This window comes from Salvelinus namaycush, chromosome 10, assembly GCF_016432855.1.
Source record: "Salvelinus namaycush isolate Seneca chromosome 10, SaNama_1.0, whole genome shotgun sequence".
Taxonomy (NCBI): Eukaryota; Metazoa; Chordata; class Actinopteri; order Salmoniformes; family Salmonidae; genus Salvelinus; species Salvelinus namaycush.
The window spans coordinates 10422496-10437702 of record NC_052316.1 but is presented as its reverse complement, the minus strand read 5'-3'; the positions used below and the strand labels follow the sequence as shown (position 1 = coordinate 10437702).

Sequence of the window (15207 nt, the reverse complement as noted above, 5' to 3'; positions counted from 1 at the left end):
TTTATTACAGTTGGCAAACAATGTCGAGATGTGGAAAATAAACATTTGCACTTTATCATCTTAAATGTAGACTAATTTGGCAGAGGCACTATGCAGCCAATTTTGTTGGATCTGATGGGAATTTGGTCAATAGAATAAGTAAAAATATGGATTATCAATGTTTTAATAGACATGTGTGAGCCCTTGATATAGGATTGCTTAGTGTCAAAGGTTTTTCCACAACTCAACCTTCTTGGGTTTTCGGCAGGTTCTGGTTCTCACTGTAATTACACCACCTTATGGCCAAACAGCACTGTGTGAACTAATCTTGGGTATTGAGCTTTTCAGATCTACTATAGAAATGAAAGCTAGCTAGACCCTTTGATGTATCAAAATTCATCAGGGTACAGTATGGATTTTTAATCAGCTACATCATATTACTTATTACTCATTGGAGCATTCAACACAGGAGTGTTTTGTGGCCATCGATACTGGATAAGGTTTCCATAAAAAACAAAAAAAAACTGCCCAACCCTTATCAGAAGATGCCACCAAAAATAGCTGTGTTTGCTGTGTCATTTAGAGGTTTTGTCCATCTGGTCAGTGCAGTACATCTCAGATCCTTCCAGAAGCTGAACACCCACACAAAGCCTGGGCAGTCTTAGTCTGTCGCAGCCAGTCAAGCCCATGAGGGTTGGTTTCAGGGTAAAATGAAGGCAACTAGAACCAGAATAAAACAAATAGCTTTAACTTCTCACATGGAGAAGTGTTTTATTATTTGAGAATGGGGATGTTATCAGCTGTTACCAAAAAGGTTTCATTCCTCGGCGAAAGACCAAAACATAAATTTTTTCTGGACAGAGTCAAATGAAGAAAAAAATAAAATAATAATAATTTGCTGACTGTGTACACACAAATCGCAGAAGTGGCCATAACGCACATCTAACTGGGAAACTGTGAGCTCCCCTTCCAGGACCCCATCATTTGGCCTCGTGAGGAAATAATAGCATACAAGAAACCCCATAAACAACCTCCTGCGGTACCTTGATTAGGTTCAAATTAACTGAACCAAGCAGGGTATGCCCAGACAGGGCTTTCCAATTCAAATTAAGAGGTAAATTATGGACACATACTGAAGCCAAGTTGGAATGGTATTTAGTCATGTTTATGTAACTTTCAAATTCAATGACCCAAATTAAAAGCAAAGTGTAACTTTAAAAAAAACAGGAACAAACTAAAATTTCCACTACAAAAATGTTACTGGAAAGACTAAAAAAAGATCACGGGAAACAAGTTGACAATGAAAGGCAGTTTCAATAAAATAAAAACATAGGACTAAGTACAGCTTGCATACTCAATTATATCAGAAAGAAACAAAGCACTGTATCAAAATTACAGTTGACAGAAGAGTATCTTCTAATCAACTGAATCATTTAAACCTTTGAGGTTTCTTTTACATTTCAGATATTAAAAGATGTCACAGGGCATGATGGGGGAAAAAAAGAAATATATACACACACTTTTTTTCTTCTTCCCCAGTCGTCCCTCTTTGGTCGCTCATTAAATAGCAATCTTTTCTCAAACCTTTTCGATTTCAAAAAAGATATCAAAATAAAAATAAAATGCACTGCCATCACATGCCCACTTCCACATCAAGAAGGGCATGCTTGATCTAATACTCTGATGTGTCGATTTAGCAAAGGACGTTTGTTAAAAATGACAGAATATAAGTGTAGAAAGACTTAGCGTAGAAAGGCCTAGCACGTGTAGAAAGGCCTAGCACGGATCAGAACTACTGATCATGATAAAATGGCTACGTAAAATATTGAGAAAATACAAGCAGGTAGGAATCAAACCATTAGACATGGCAGGATTTTGTATTGTCACCGTCAACCATGTATGTGGCACACAGACACACAAAAGCCACAAGAATTGGACAACAACCTTTCTGCAAACTTCAGAACCCCTCCCCGTGCCCAGCAAAAAAAAAACAATGGCGTAGGTTATTTTTATGTCACAGCAAGAAGACACTACTTTTCTACTAGCTAAGAAAGATTTAAGTGATAGTTAGCCTAGAAATTATATTACAAGAACTAAGGAGATATCCCCTTGCAAGAACAAATGTGTAGCCTTTCCAATCTCATTTAGTTCCCCCCCACTCCTCTATTATTGTAAGTATGGAAAACAAGTACCCCTTCACCCTTTTCGGTTTACTTGTGACCCCCCTTGCTGGTTTTGAAGGAAACCTGCAGTATCTTGTCTCCAAGCCGGTAACCGTTGAGGCTGGCGATGGCCATGGCCGCCTCCTCGTAGTTGGTCATGGTGACGAAGCCGAAGCCTTTGCACTTATTGGTGTTGAAGTCGCGGATGACCTTGACGTTGGTGACGGCTCCGAAGGGCCCGAACATCTGCCACAGGATGCCCTCGTCAGCGTCCTGGCCCAGGTTGTAAATGAAGATACACCAGCCGGCCGTGGAGTTCCCTTCAGCGCTGACCGTAGACATGCTGCTCATGTGGTCTACACTCATCGGAGAGAACCTGCCAGGGGCACAGAACAACGGTTCTTCAAATACTACTTCATAGATGCCGGTTTAAAATAACCCACAAACAAGGTGCAGGCCTGATGACCAAGGAAACACAGAATATAAATCACGAACAATTCAGGGGTCTAGGTTGTCTGGGGTTCTAGTCTCAACTCCCCGAGATCACAAAAATACCCTTGCTAACAACCGGGCACTGATAAGCATTGTGTAGCGCAGTCGGCCACTCACCTGAATCTCTGGGCCTGGTGGTGTACTGGGCCCCCAAAGCGCCGACCCTGGTTGTGGTTGAGTTGGTTGATGACCTGGGAGTTCTTGGCCTGGTTGGGGTTGGCAGCAAACTTCACTGTGATGGGCTCCGAGGCCCCAGGGGGTTTCTGCCCATTCAGGTCTTTAATGGCGTCCTCCGCCTCAGCCCGTTTGTCAAAGCGGATAAAGGCCACACCCCTGGACAGGCCTGAGAAGCAAGGGGAGGAAATGGAGAAGCCGTTAATGGAATAGGCTACAGATGCCCAAAAATTGTTTTGCCCTAATAGTTAGGATTTGGAGAGTGGAAAGTCCACTTGAGTGGCATCACTTGTGCTCATTTAATTGAGTCAGCCTGAATGAGAAATATTTGTGCAGTGCCTGCCTACCTGAGGCCTGATCGACCAAGACACGTGAGTTGATGATCTGACCATAGCGTGTGAACATATCCTCCACGTCTTTCTGTGTCATGGTCTTGGGCAGCCCACTAATGTAAAGATTGGCATCCTTAATACCGTCAGAGCTCGGCCTGGCGAAGGACACCTGATGAGACGACAGGTCAGTTTCCATTGTGCAATTTAAAGAAAATATTTATTTAAAAAAAGAATGCTTTGGAATTAATTTGACAAAATTACAAACATGTTTTAAAAAAAAATCAGATTCAAAATCAAAAACTCCCAAAATGTCTCGTAAACTTTAAAAGCAAAACAAAAGAACAAAATAAATATTAAAATCCACAAAATTCTGTCAGTGGTGAGCAGCTACTAAATTAAGTAAATATAATTTCTAAAAATGGGTCCATTTTGAAAAGTTAAAAGCTATAAAATTAAAATTATAATAAATGTAATTGTGAAATGCAGGGCTTTGAGTCGGCACAACGTCACACTCAAGCAAAACTAACTCTGCAATAACCAGTAGTGTTAAATTAAAAACTAAAGTAGTCTGAACAAAATTAATAAGCTTCAGTATAAATATGTGCCGAAAATAAAACCATGTCAGGTTACCCACACAGGCAAACTGCTTCAAATCAAACTTTCCAAAACCGATAAATTATAGAACAAAAACATTTAAATATGACATGATTGTTTAAGTAGACATGTTACCCAAATACCTTTATATGCTTTTGCAAATAGACACTTTGCAGGAGGGCTCCCCCTCAACTGCCCAGGGACTACTTGAGAAACATATCACATCCATCAGTTGAAACATGAAAACACCTGATTGCACGTTACCTTGATAGTTTTAGACTGTAGTCTCAGCCCATTGAGGGTATTGATAGCCCTTTCTGCATCACTAGCGTTAACATAGTTAACAAATCCGTACCCTAAACTGTGGCCTGGAGAAAAAAAAGGGGGGAAAAACAACAAAATAAAATAACAAAAGTTTGTCCATATTTACAGATTGGATACCAGTCTCCCACAGGAGATATCAGCACAATGCATGCATTTTGGCAAAAACATTTGCAAAGGAAAACATTTTCTGCGAAATATGGCCCAAGAAAAAAAGACCCACATTGAAATAGTGTAAATTAAAAAACATTTTTCAAATAGAAGGGAGAACAACCTTATATAATAACAATAGATTCAAACGTTAGTATTCTATCAAAATTATTTAGGGGTCACGTTAATGCAGGATTCTGAAAAAGGTCAAACAGAAAAAATATCGTGCTGCATTTAGTAAACGCAGATCAAAAATGGTAAATTCTGCTCGGCTTCAGTCAGGGTTCGCGCAAAATCATTACAAATGTAAAAGGACTAATTTGCACTTCGCTCAGATTCAAAAGGCACTCGCACATCTGAGACATCTTTGTTGCAGGTGCATAGTAAATTGAATAAGATGAGAAAAATGAAGAAACCCGCAGACTGCTCTTGCTAGTATCACTGCTCTTTATTAAGCTTTATGTAACAGCCTCAAGGCCTTCGTCAGAGCTTTTGGGGCCTTGAGGCCGATACGCAAAGCTTAATTTCTCACCTCCACTCAGATAAAGTATCTTTGCTCATCATTGGATCACCAGACTCACTGATGTGTAGCGTACTTTTCTCCAGTACTTTCCTCCGGTGTAGTTTTTCTTCAGTAGTAGGTTCAAATGCAAGACTAACTTCAAGTAAAACACTTGAATTACAATATAAAATGCAGGTGAAATGTTTTTTAAATGATTTATTTTAATTTTAAATGGTCTACGCTGTGAAAATGCAGATTTACATAAAGCTAATGCGACCCTTGATATCGAACACTTAATTAAAAAAAAACTTGAACGCCCTCTTTCCAATAAATATTCACACGTTACAATTTTCAATTTGAAACTAAATAGAAACCCATTATAACTAGTCACCAAAGAAAAGGTATTTAATGCTTGGTTTTACAATATGGAGTTATCACCAAATCTAATAACATAGAGCAGCCATAATGCCCAATGAAACAAGAAAACAACCGCAAAGACCATAAACAAAACTCCCCAAAGACCACCATTAAAAGAGATAGTCAAGTAACAAAAGTTTAAAGAACAGATGTAACAAGGTGTAAATATAGCACAGAAAAACAGGAGTTGAAAAAAATAAAATACTATCCCTGATCCCAACACCAAATCAGGTAGTCTGCAATTTAAAAAAAACTTAGTATCAAAATACATTTAGTAAAATAATTTTAGGAAACACAGGAGTTGCATACAAAGTAAAATACAATTACAGTAACCAACAAATAATGCATTGAATATACAGACTAGTAATCAAGAAAGAAAATATTGGTAAAGTCAAACAAAAATATTTGATGTCACATTCAACATCAGACTTTTGTAGTGGACTACATGTGCACAGACACAGAAGGCCAGGGCCATGTACCACCTTCTGGAGAGTGATTAAAGTAAATGAACTGAGGTCAAAAGAAAAGGGTTTGGACTCACTCTGGTTTTTGTGATAGGGATTACCTGCCACTTTATCGCGGATGAGTTTGGCAGACTCCACCTCGCCGATGCTGCTGAAGAGACTCCGCAACTCGTCCTGGCTCATGTTTTGGGGAAGGTAATTGACGATAAGGTTGGTTTTGGCATCTTTAGGCTCATCTGCCATGTGTTCGTCGTAATCGTTATCATAAACTACTTGCTATAATTTCACGAGAATGGGATGAGAGTAAGTGAGCCATTCCGAAGACAACTTCATCAAGGGTGATAAACAGTAAACTAGTTCCGATCATAGAGAATGCTGCCCATGTTCCAAAAGAATAAGACATGCAAAACACAATGCTTTCTCAAAATACAGCCAAAGTTGAATCATCTGTGGACTTACCTTTATGTTAATTGAACCCTTACTTCCATGCCGTTGTGACTCTCTGTTGTCACCCTGACAACTCTGTACCTCACACACCTGCAAGAGAAACACTGGTTAATTTACAATCCTTTGACGCAGACAACTGAGCACTTGACACCATTCCACTCCTTTTCCTAGTTCTTGTCCATTTCACAACAGTCATAATACAATGCAGGCCAAAACTTCTGCGCAACAGCACAATGCATCCCAGTGGGCATACAACATGATAAAGACGTATTTTACTGGTTGAAATCTGGTCGGGACGTCTTATAACCAGATCACAACCAGATTAGTGTTTTTCAAGAAATCTTAATTTAGTTGATATTTGGTTCAAATCTGACCAGTTATCCACACTGAACAAACATATTAAAAGCAACAATTTAAAAGATTTTACTGCGTTAGAGTTCATAAGGAAATCAGTCAAATAAATAAATTAGGCCCTAATCTATGGATTTCACATGACTGCCTCATGCAGCATGACATATTTTGCATGGTTGATCAGGCTGTTGATTGTGGCTTGTGGAATGTTGTCCCACTACCCTTCAATGGCTGTATGAGGTTGCTGGAACACGCTGTTGTACACGTCGATCCAAAGCATCCCAAACATGCTCAATGGGTAACATGTCTGGTGAGTATGCAGGTCATGGGGGGGGGGGGGACAGTGTCAGCTTCCGGGAATTATGTGCAGATCCTTGCGACATGGGGCTGTGGCATTATTATGCAAACGGCGGCGGATGAATGGCAAGAAAATGGGCCTCAGGATCTCGTCACGCTATCTGTGCATTCAAATTGCTGTCGATAAAACGCAATCGTGTTCGTTTTCAGTAGCTTATGCCTGCCCATACCATAACCCCACCATCGAGCAAACCGCTCACCCACACGATTCCATACGTTGTCTGCCATCTGACCGGTACAGTTGAAACCATCCATAAAGAGCATACTGCTCCAGCTTGCCAGTGGCCATCGAAGGTGAGCATTAACCACTGAAACCAGTTACCACTGCAAACTGCAGTCAGGTCAAGATCCTGGTGAGAACGACGAGCACATAGATGAGCTTCCCGGAGACGTTTTCTGACAGTTTGTGCAGAAATTCTTTGGTTGTGCAAACGCCCAGTTTCATCAGCTATTCGGGTGGCTGGTCCGAGACAATCCCGTAGGTGAAGCCAGGTGTGGATGGTCTGGGCTGGCGTGGTTACATGTGTTCTGCGGTTGGGAGGCCGGTTGGTTACACTGCCAATTTCACAAAAAACAAAACAATGGTGGAGGTGGTTTATGGTAGAGAAATGAACATTTAATTATTTGGCAACAGTTCTGGTGGACATTCCTGCAGTCAGTATGCTAATCGCACACTCCCTCAACTTGAGACATCTGTGGCATTGTGTTGTGACAAAACTGCACAGTGGCGTTTTACTGTCCCCAGCCCAATGTGCTCCTGTGTAACGATCATGCTGTTTAATCAGCTTCTTTATGCCACACCTGTCAGGTGGTTGGATTATCTTGGCAAAGGAGAAATTATCACTAAAAAGGATGGAAACAAATGTGTCCAAATAATTTAGAAATAAGCTTTTTGTACGTATGGAACATTTCTGGGATCTTTTATTTCAGCTCATGAAACCAACACTTGACATGTATATTTTTGTTCAGTGTATAAACGTGATTACCTCATGTTTCAGCATGATATGTACAGCCCCATGTCACAAGGATCTGTGCACACTTCCTGGAAGCTGAAAATGTCCCAGACATGTCACCCATTGAGCATGTTTGGGATGCTCTGGATCGATGTGTACGAGAGCGTGTTCCAGTTCCCGCCAATATCTGGCAAACTCACACAGCAATTGAAGAGGAGTGGGACAACATTCCACAAGCAACAGCCTAATCAACTCTATGCAAAGGAGATGTGTCACGCATATCTGTATTACCAGTCATGTGAAATCCATAGATTAGGACCTAATGAAATTATTTCAATTGACTAACTTCCTTATATGAACTGTAACATCTTTGAAATTGTTGCATGTTGCGTTTCTATTTTTTTCCCCCTATTCAGTATATATGAGCAAGATGCTCTTTTGTGAAGACATTTATTTTTCATTTAACCTTTATTTAAATAGTGTTAGATTCTGGGTTAAACTTGGAACATTGTTATACTAGAGACATGATACATGTGGTATCATTCCCAGAGACTATGTATATTATTACAGGAGATAGCTCGTAGGAGAGGGAGGACAGCTAACCGTGCACAATATAGGGACTATTATGAAGTTAAATTGAACATTACATAAACCCCGATCATGGTGAGAGTAGAAGAGATAGTGGTGGCATTTCAGACAGCATGGTAAACTTTTAAGAAACCTGTGGCTCAGAGTTTTGTTAGGTTGGATATTCTTCCAACTCATTAATCTTCCCCAATTTCTAACAGCCGGCGAACACTTGACAGATTACATATAGTAGTTATTCTCACGGCAGTCGCTGTAGGGACAGTAATTGAAGGAGGCTATAATCATGGGCCATGTTAGTAGTAGCAGGGGTTACTTTAGTAGCATTATAGGGTTATCAGTTTATGAGGACTCATGTCACATGGCTGGGTAGCTGGTAAGTGGGAGGCCGATGGGAAACGGGGGCTGTTATTCAAATGTCACAAACTAGTGATCTTGCCATAAGGGGGGAGGCGATGTTGTCAGGAAATGACCCATGCGTCGCAGTGTGTATATCCTCAGGTGAAAGCAGCACGAGGAGCAGGAGATAACCACGGGCAGGGGCTGAATTCCGGAGAGTGAGTGTACATCAAGATACACCAGGCGGGGTGTTGGGACAGCGTTGATCTGGTCCACACACAGTACTCCTCACAGCATCTGCAGCAGTAAAGATAGTCATGTCTCTCCTCGGTGGGTGCACAGTACTCACGGGAAGTGAGGTCCAGCTGCATAATGGGTGAGCTTGAAGACGCCATGACAGAGGAAGCGGAGCGAGAGAGACTAGATTCCACTGTAGACATGCAGATGGGTTGGGTCTGGGAGCTACTTTGACATCATAGTTGGGTTAGCTGCTTTTTTGGTTAATGCATCATATGAAAGGATAGATGTTGGGGGTAATTGTACTCTCAACAACATTTTGAAGGCATTGATGTGAAAGCATATACAGTGCTGAGTTACCTCAAGAGGATGTAGCGTAGATTAGGGATACGCACTTGCCTATCAGGTGACGTGCCTATCAGGTGGCAATGGAGGAGATGGGGAACAAAGGGAAAAAAACATGGCTTGCAAACACCTCTCGGAACCTGGGGCCGTAAAGGCAAAGACTGGGCGAAAACATGAGGCTTTTTAGGGCTTTCATTTTTGTGAATCCAGCAGAAAAGTATTCTAGAGGCATAGAGTCAGGTGAAGAGAGAGTTGGAATTGTCATGTCTCAGACTTTGGGTTTCATGCATATATAAATTACGCATAGCTTACCACATTGTTAATAGTGTTATGTTTTGTGTTTCTCGTTGCTTTGCAAGTTTTGTGCCATCACTCTTAGGAACCAGAGGGAGAAAGTGGAGAAACTAAAAGCAGCTCCAGCTGAAGCGGAGGAAGCCAACAACTTCAGCTGGAAAGGCATTCTGTTGTGTGATGAAGAGTGTGCATATAGACCAGCGGTCATAAGCATAACTGGGAATGTTAATCATGTTTTATTATTATTTGTCCATTTAAGTAATTTCCAAGTGTATGTAATGTTGAACAGTACAGAGTTAAATGTTCCAAACGGGGGACTGTTAGATTCTGGGTTAAACTTGGAACATTGTTATACTAGAGACATGATACATCAGAAGTAATACTATAGTATCTGAGGAGTGATAGAGACTGGTTTTTACATCAGAAGTTAATGGTTATCTGTAGGAGCCAGATGGATTTGGAATGTGCTGTGTAGAGGGGAGGCAGTCACAGGATTGCTATAGGTGATACGGGTGGAGAGCTTTGGATTAGGCATCAAGGGGGTTGAGGTCAGGCCAATTTAAGGGAGAAAGAAGGGTTAACACACCATCCCTTCGTCTTCCTGTCAAACCATACAAGATGTAAGGGTTGGAGAGAAGGAGTGCATCTTAAATTGGAATAATATATACATACATACACACACATACATACGATTACTGGCCCAACGCTGTAACCACTAGGCTACCTGCCGCCCCTCTAAGCTATAACTGCCAAACTTTTAGCCAGCTGAGTCCACAAAGTTTCTTCAGGAATGTCCATTTCAAATCTCAGACTGATAAAGTTGTAATGTGCCGATTCTCTTCACTGCAGATCTGACCCATCACACCACTCTTCAAGAGGGCCACCACACTCCAGTTCACCTTCTGTGCTCAGAGGTCCTTGATGAGGATCTACCCCATCACGCCACTCTTAATCATTAATAAAATAAAACAATGGGAGTTTATATACTCTGTCCCAGTATTTCTATGCGTGTAATGCCTGTGGGTGAATTATTAAACAATTACTGTGTGCAATTGTTAAACATTTTTAGATTTGTTTTTGCCATTGCGTGATCTATTTTAAATGTAAGAATATATGTTTCAGATTCCAACTTTAATTGGTGACTAGGAAAATAAATAGAAATATAATGAACAATGTTTTCAATATCCAACTTTATCCTCCAAAATACTTTTTACAGTAGGTAATAAGCTGTAGTCAGGTGGTCATTACCAGTTTATGAAGAGGTCTTAACTATGACCAGTAGGCTACATAGTGATCAGAATTATGACCATTTCGTCAGAATAAATGGCACAATTATGACCAACTGGTTGTTTGGTTGGCCAGAAAAATGCGTCATTCTGGTCAGTAAAAAGACTTGAAAAAAATATGTCCCTTTTCAACCAGAATAAGACGTCTTTTCAACCTGGTTTTGCCCACTGGGATAGTTACAAAATAACTTTCAAAAACATTTGACAGAGCCACTCACTTTGAGGTATCTGATGTGTCCCCTTCTGACTGCCATGTAGATGATTCACAATTGCAGATGCTGAAATAAAAAGTAACAGTTTGCTACAAATGAACATAAACAAGTCAGGCGGAGGGGGTCCTAGCTGAACCAGTATCTTGGCAAAGGAGAGGATGAATATGACGAGATCTACTTTCTGCCCAGAAAGCGACCATTCAAGCACCGATAGAACCATGAGACATTTATACATCTATTGAAATATCTGTGAAGAATCCACTTGGCGTTTCCAGTCACTACAAAATATGGTAGAGAGGAAGCCGACTAGTCGGTAGCGGGAGAAGATGGGATTTTGGCCGACATTCACCAAATTCTCTCATCGATGAAACATTTACAGTTGAAGTCAGAAGTTTACATACACCTTAGCCAAATACATTTAAACTCAGTTTTTCACAATTCCTGACATTTAATCCTAGCAAAAATTCTGTCTTACGTCAGTTAGGATCACCACTTTATTTTAACAATGTGAAATGTCAGAATAATAGTAGAATGATTTACTTTAGCATTTATTTATTTCATCACATTCCCAGTGGGTCAGAAGTTACATACACTCAATTAGTATTTGGTAGCATTGCCTTTAAATTGTTTAACTTGGGTCAAACGTTTCTGGTAGCCTTCCACAAGCTTCCCACAATAAGTTGGGTGAATTTTGGCACATCCCTCCTGACAGAGCTGGTGTAACGGAGTCAGGTTTGTAGGCCTCCTTGTTCGCACACGCTTTTTCAGTTCTGCCCACAAATTTTCTATGGGATTGAGGTCAGGGCTTTGTGTTGGCCACTCCAATACCTTGACTTTGTTGTCCTTAAGCCATTTTGCCACAACTTTGGAAGTATGCTTGGGGTCATTGTCCATTGGAAAGATCAATTTGCGACCAAGCTTTAATTAACTTCCTGACTGATGTCTTGAGATGTTGCTTCAATATATCGCCATAATTTTACTTCCTCATGATGTCATCTATTTTGTGAAGTGCACCAGTCCCTCCTGCAGCAAAGCACCCCCTGAGCGGTATGATGGATGCATGGTCCCATGGTGTTTATACTTGCGTACTATTGTTTGTACAGATGAACGTGGTACCTTCCGACGTTTGGAAATTGCGCCTAAAGATGAACCAGACTTGTGGAGGTCTTAAAAAAAAAAACTGAGGTCTTGGCTGATTTCTTTTGATTTTCCCATGATGTCAAGCAAAGAGGCACTGAGTTTGAAGGTAGGCCTTGAAATGCATCCACAGGTACACTTTCAATTGACTCAAATTATGTCAATTAGCATATCTGAAGCTTCTAAAGCCATGATATCATTTTCTGGAATTTTCCAAGCTGTTTAGAGGCACAGTCAACTTAGTGTATGTAAACTTCTGACCCACTGGAATTGTGATACAGTGAATTATAAGTGAAGTAATCTGTCTAAACAATTGTTGGAAAAAATACTTGTCGTGCACAAAGTACTTGTCCTAACCGACTTGCCAAAACTATAGTTTGTTAACAAGAAATTTGTGGAGTGGTTGAAAAATGAGTTTTAATGACTCCAACCTAAGTGTATGTAAAAAGCCGACTTCAACTGTATCTTATTATAGTTTTGGGAACATAAAACTGTATTCTGTTATTTACAGTGGACTAAGTTTTTAAAAATTGAGTTGTTTAGGACGGCAAAGGCGAAATGAGTTATTGCAAATGCACACTTCAGAGTAGGCATTCCTTAACATAAATATTCAATGCATGACTGTGCCAGAGTGCAGAAAAACTGATGAATCTACAAATGTGCAACACCAGCTGAATATGACCAGTGTCAGTAAAAAAAAAAATATATATATTAAATTGTTGCCAGCAGCAGTTAGTCACCAACGATCTGGATAACCTGAAAACAGCCTAACCAGCTCTACTAGAGCGAGTAAAATGGTATGAGTGAAGTGTTCTCTCATTTTATGTCTGGAAATAGCTAGCAAGCTAGCCAATGTAAGCTTGGATACTTGACTGCCATTGTGAGGTCAGAACGATCAGATCAACACTGCTCCTCAGCCAGAGCCTCCAGTGTGCACTCTGACCGCTCCGTGAGCTTAACGCTCTGAATTTATGAACAATCTGGCAAGCTCTGAATAGAGTGTTGCCAGATTGTCCATTCGTAAATTCAGAGCGTTTCACTCTCGGAGCGTTCAGAGCGCACACTGGAGGCTCTGGCTGAAGAGTATGGTTGATTCGAGCATTCTGACCTCACAACGGCAGTCAAGTACCCAAGCTAATGTTGGCTAGCTTGCTAGCTACTTCCAGACACAAATGAGAGAACACTTCACTGACCATTTTACTCACCCTATTAGAGCTGGTTAAGCTGTGGACGTTTACTGACACCGACATATTCAACGGGTGTTGAGCGTTTGTTAATTCGTCCATTATTCTGCGCTCTGGCACACTCAGATGAGTGCTCTACAATCGGAGTAGATATTCAGAGTGACTTTATGAACACACCCCAGATTGGATTTACAACGAAAAAAACGGGCTCATTTGTTCCCATTAGAAACGACAGGCTGTGGTCTATCTTGGTTAAATTACAAAAATCTGTGATTCAAGCTACCCTTCACCAGCTCTACAAGCCTTATGTCAAAATATTTCCGTTACTCACCAAATATGCCTGCAACTATTGTAATTTACTGCCGTTACTCCCGGTATGTACTTCCCCCCAAAATCTGTTGTGCATTTTTATTTAGATTTTTTTGTATGTATTGTTTTTGACTGGAAGAGGTAAAAAAAAAATACATCTACATTTTTATGTAGACTTTTTTTTGGAAGTACATACCGGGCGTAACGGCAGTAAATGACGATCGTTGCAGGCAAGGCAGGCATATTTGGGAGCCAATGAGCTCGATCAAAGACGGGTTTAGTGCTATATTTGGCGCGATATATGCTCAAATTGCATGTGGTAACGTCGTTAATTTTACTAACTAGCTAACGTTAGCCAGTACTGGCAGCACACTTCGTGGGCATGACAGCTTTGGACCACGCGACGACGAAATGGACTCACCAGCCAGATAACGTTAAGACGTAACGTTAACGTTAGCTGACTATCTTTGGCAATACGCAGTAGCTAACTAACACCAATGATGGTCGATAAATAAATTGTTCACTCAGGCAGTTTACCATTGAAAAGTGTGTCTACGTAATGACCAGGGGTGGCTCTCACAGACATCAACCATGCGGGAACTGCCTTGTCTACTTAAGTCATTGACTTCAAAAAAATATTCGTTTCCCTATTATTCACCTCTGGCTAACACTATTAACCAACTATCAATGCAAGTTTGGCATATGTTTATAACCTATGTGTCTTGCATTAGTAAACACCGCAGACAATACGAGACGGTAGGAAGTAAATAGATAGTTTGCTATTTAGGTAACGTTAGTAAATAAAGGCATAGTAGCATTCGCTAGCCACTACTAGGCCGGTTTGTCTGGACCGCATTGCACATACATAGTTAGTGAACGTTACCTACTTAACTTACTAGCTAGTTACATTGTGCACGAATGAGAAAGGTAGCTCGGTCACTAAATACATTGTCATTGGATTAACGTACCTGCTTTACCGCTACTCCTGTGATTAATAATAGGCCGAAAAACTGACCTGTACGCGGAAACCAATTTAGAAACAAATCGGCGGCGACCAAGCTAGCCAGCTATTTTTTTTCTCTTCCGTCCAACAAAAATTAAACACCGGTGGCGCTAATACGCGCAGTCGTGTGGTTGCAACCCAGTCTCTCATTAACTATGTACAAATAAGCACAATGTTTTTTATGTACTAATTAATAGAACACACTCATGACGCATCTCGCTCACAACTATAACACCAAATACCTCTGATGCCACGCCCCTTCTGAATTCCTTTAAACTTGATGCGAGTTTGTGCTATTAGTACAAATAAACATAACTGCTTATTTGGATGTAGCTAGCTATTTTACTGTTAGAAAGCAAGGTTCGTCATCGGACAAGAATTGAGCAGTAATATAGCATTTTCTGTATTTCGACCCGTATAACTCTAAACTCTTATTTTATTTCAACCAGTTACGCGTATTGGTTCACCTTGTAGACAAGTGATATTTATTCACTCTGGCCCAACCGTATCTTGTATGTTAACGTTAGCTTTCTGGTTCAAAGTGAACATTGGGGCTTTTTAGCTAGCTACTCGCTGTTATT

At 40.6% G+C, this 15207-nt stretch overlaps 1 protein-coding gene across 6 annotated transcripts; it reads right to left on the bottom strand.

Annotated features, from left to right (window-relative positions):
- Nucleotides 1-720: 720 nt before the first annotated feature.
- Nucleotides 721-14890, bottom strand: LOC120054653 (ELAV-like protein 1-B). 6 transcript variants are annotated; one of them, XM_039002174.1, is made up of 8 exons: nt 14869-14890; nt 11000-11059; nt 6047-6124; nt 5665-5863; nt 3998-4101; nt 3155-3308; nt 2751-2976; nt 721-2517 (listed from the first exon to the last, which is right to left on the bottom strand). In XM_039002174.1, the coding sequence occupies exons 2-8, from the start codon at nt 11033-11035 to the stop codon at nt 2190-2192; spliced, it is 1125 nt and encodes a 374-aa protein (XP_038858102.1). In that variant the 5' UTR covers nt 11036-11059; nt 14869-14890; the 3' UTR covers nt 721-2189. The 6 variants fall into 6 exon arrangements, with proteins under 6 accessions (XP_038858102.1, XP_038858100.1, XP_038858103.1 ...); XM_039002172.1 differs by lacking the exon at nt 14869-14890 and adding an exon at nt 14592-14857; XM_039002175.1 differs by lacking the exon at nt 14869-14890 and adding an exon at nt 14592-14857 and having other exon boundaries at nt 5689-5863.
- Between the last annotated feature and the right edge of the window lie 317 nt (nt 14891-15207).

What these genes read in the sequence shown, in the direction of transcription:
- LOC120054653 (XM_039002174.1), bottom strand. Translation starts at nt 11,035, where the DNA reads ATGGCAGTCAGAAGGGGACACATCAGATACCTCAAA. An exon ending in AGGGTTCAATTAACATAAAG is followed by an intron (nt 5,864 to 6,046) that starts GTAAGTCCACAG and finishes GTGAAATTATAG; the next exon opens with CAAGTAGTTTATGATAACGA. An exon ending in CACCAGGCCCAGAGATTCAG is followed by an intron (nt 2,518 to 2,750) that starts GTGAGTGGCCGA and finishes TGCCCCTGGCAG; the next exon opens with GTTCTCTCCGATGAGTGTAG.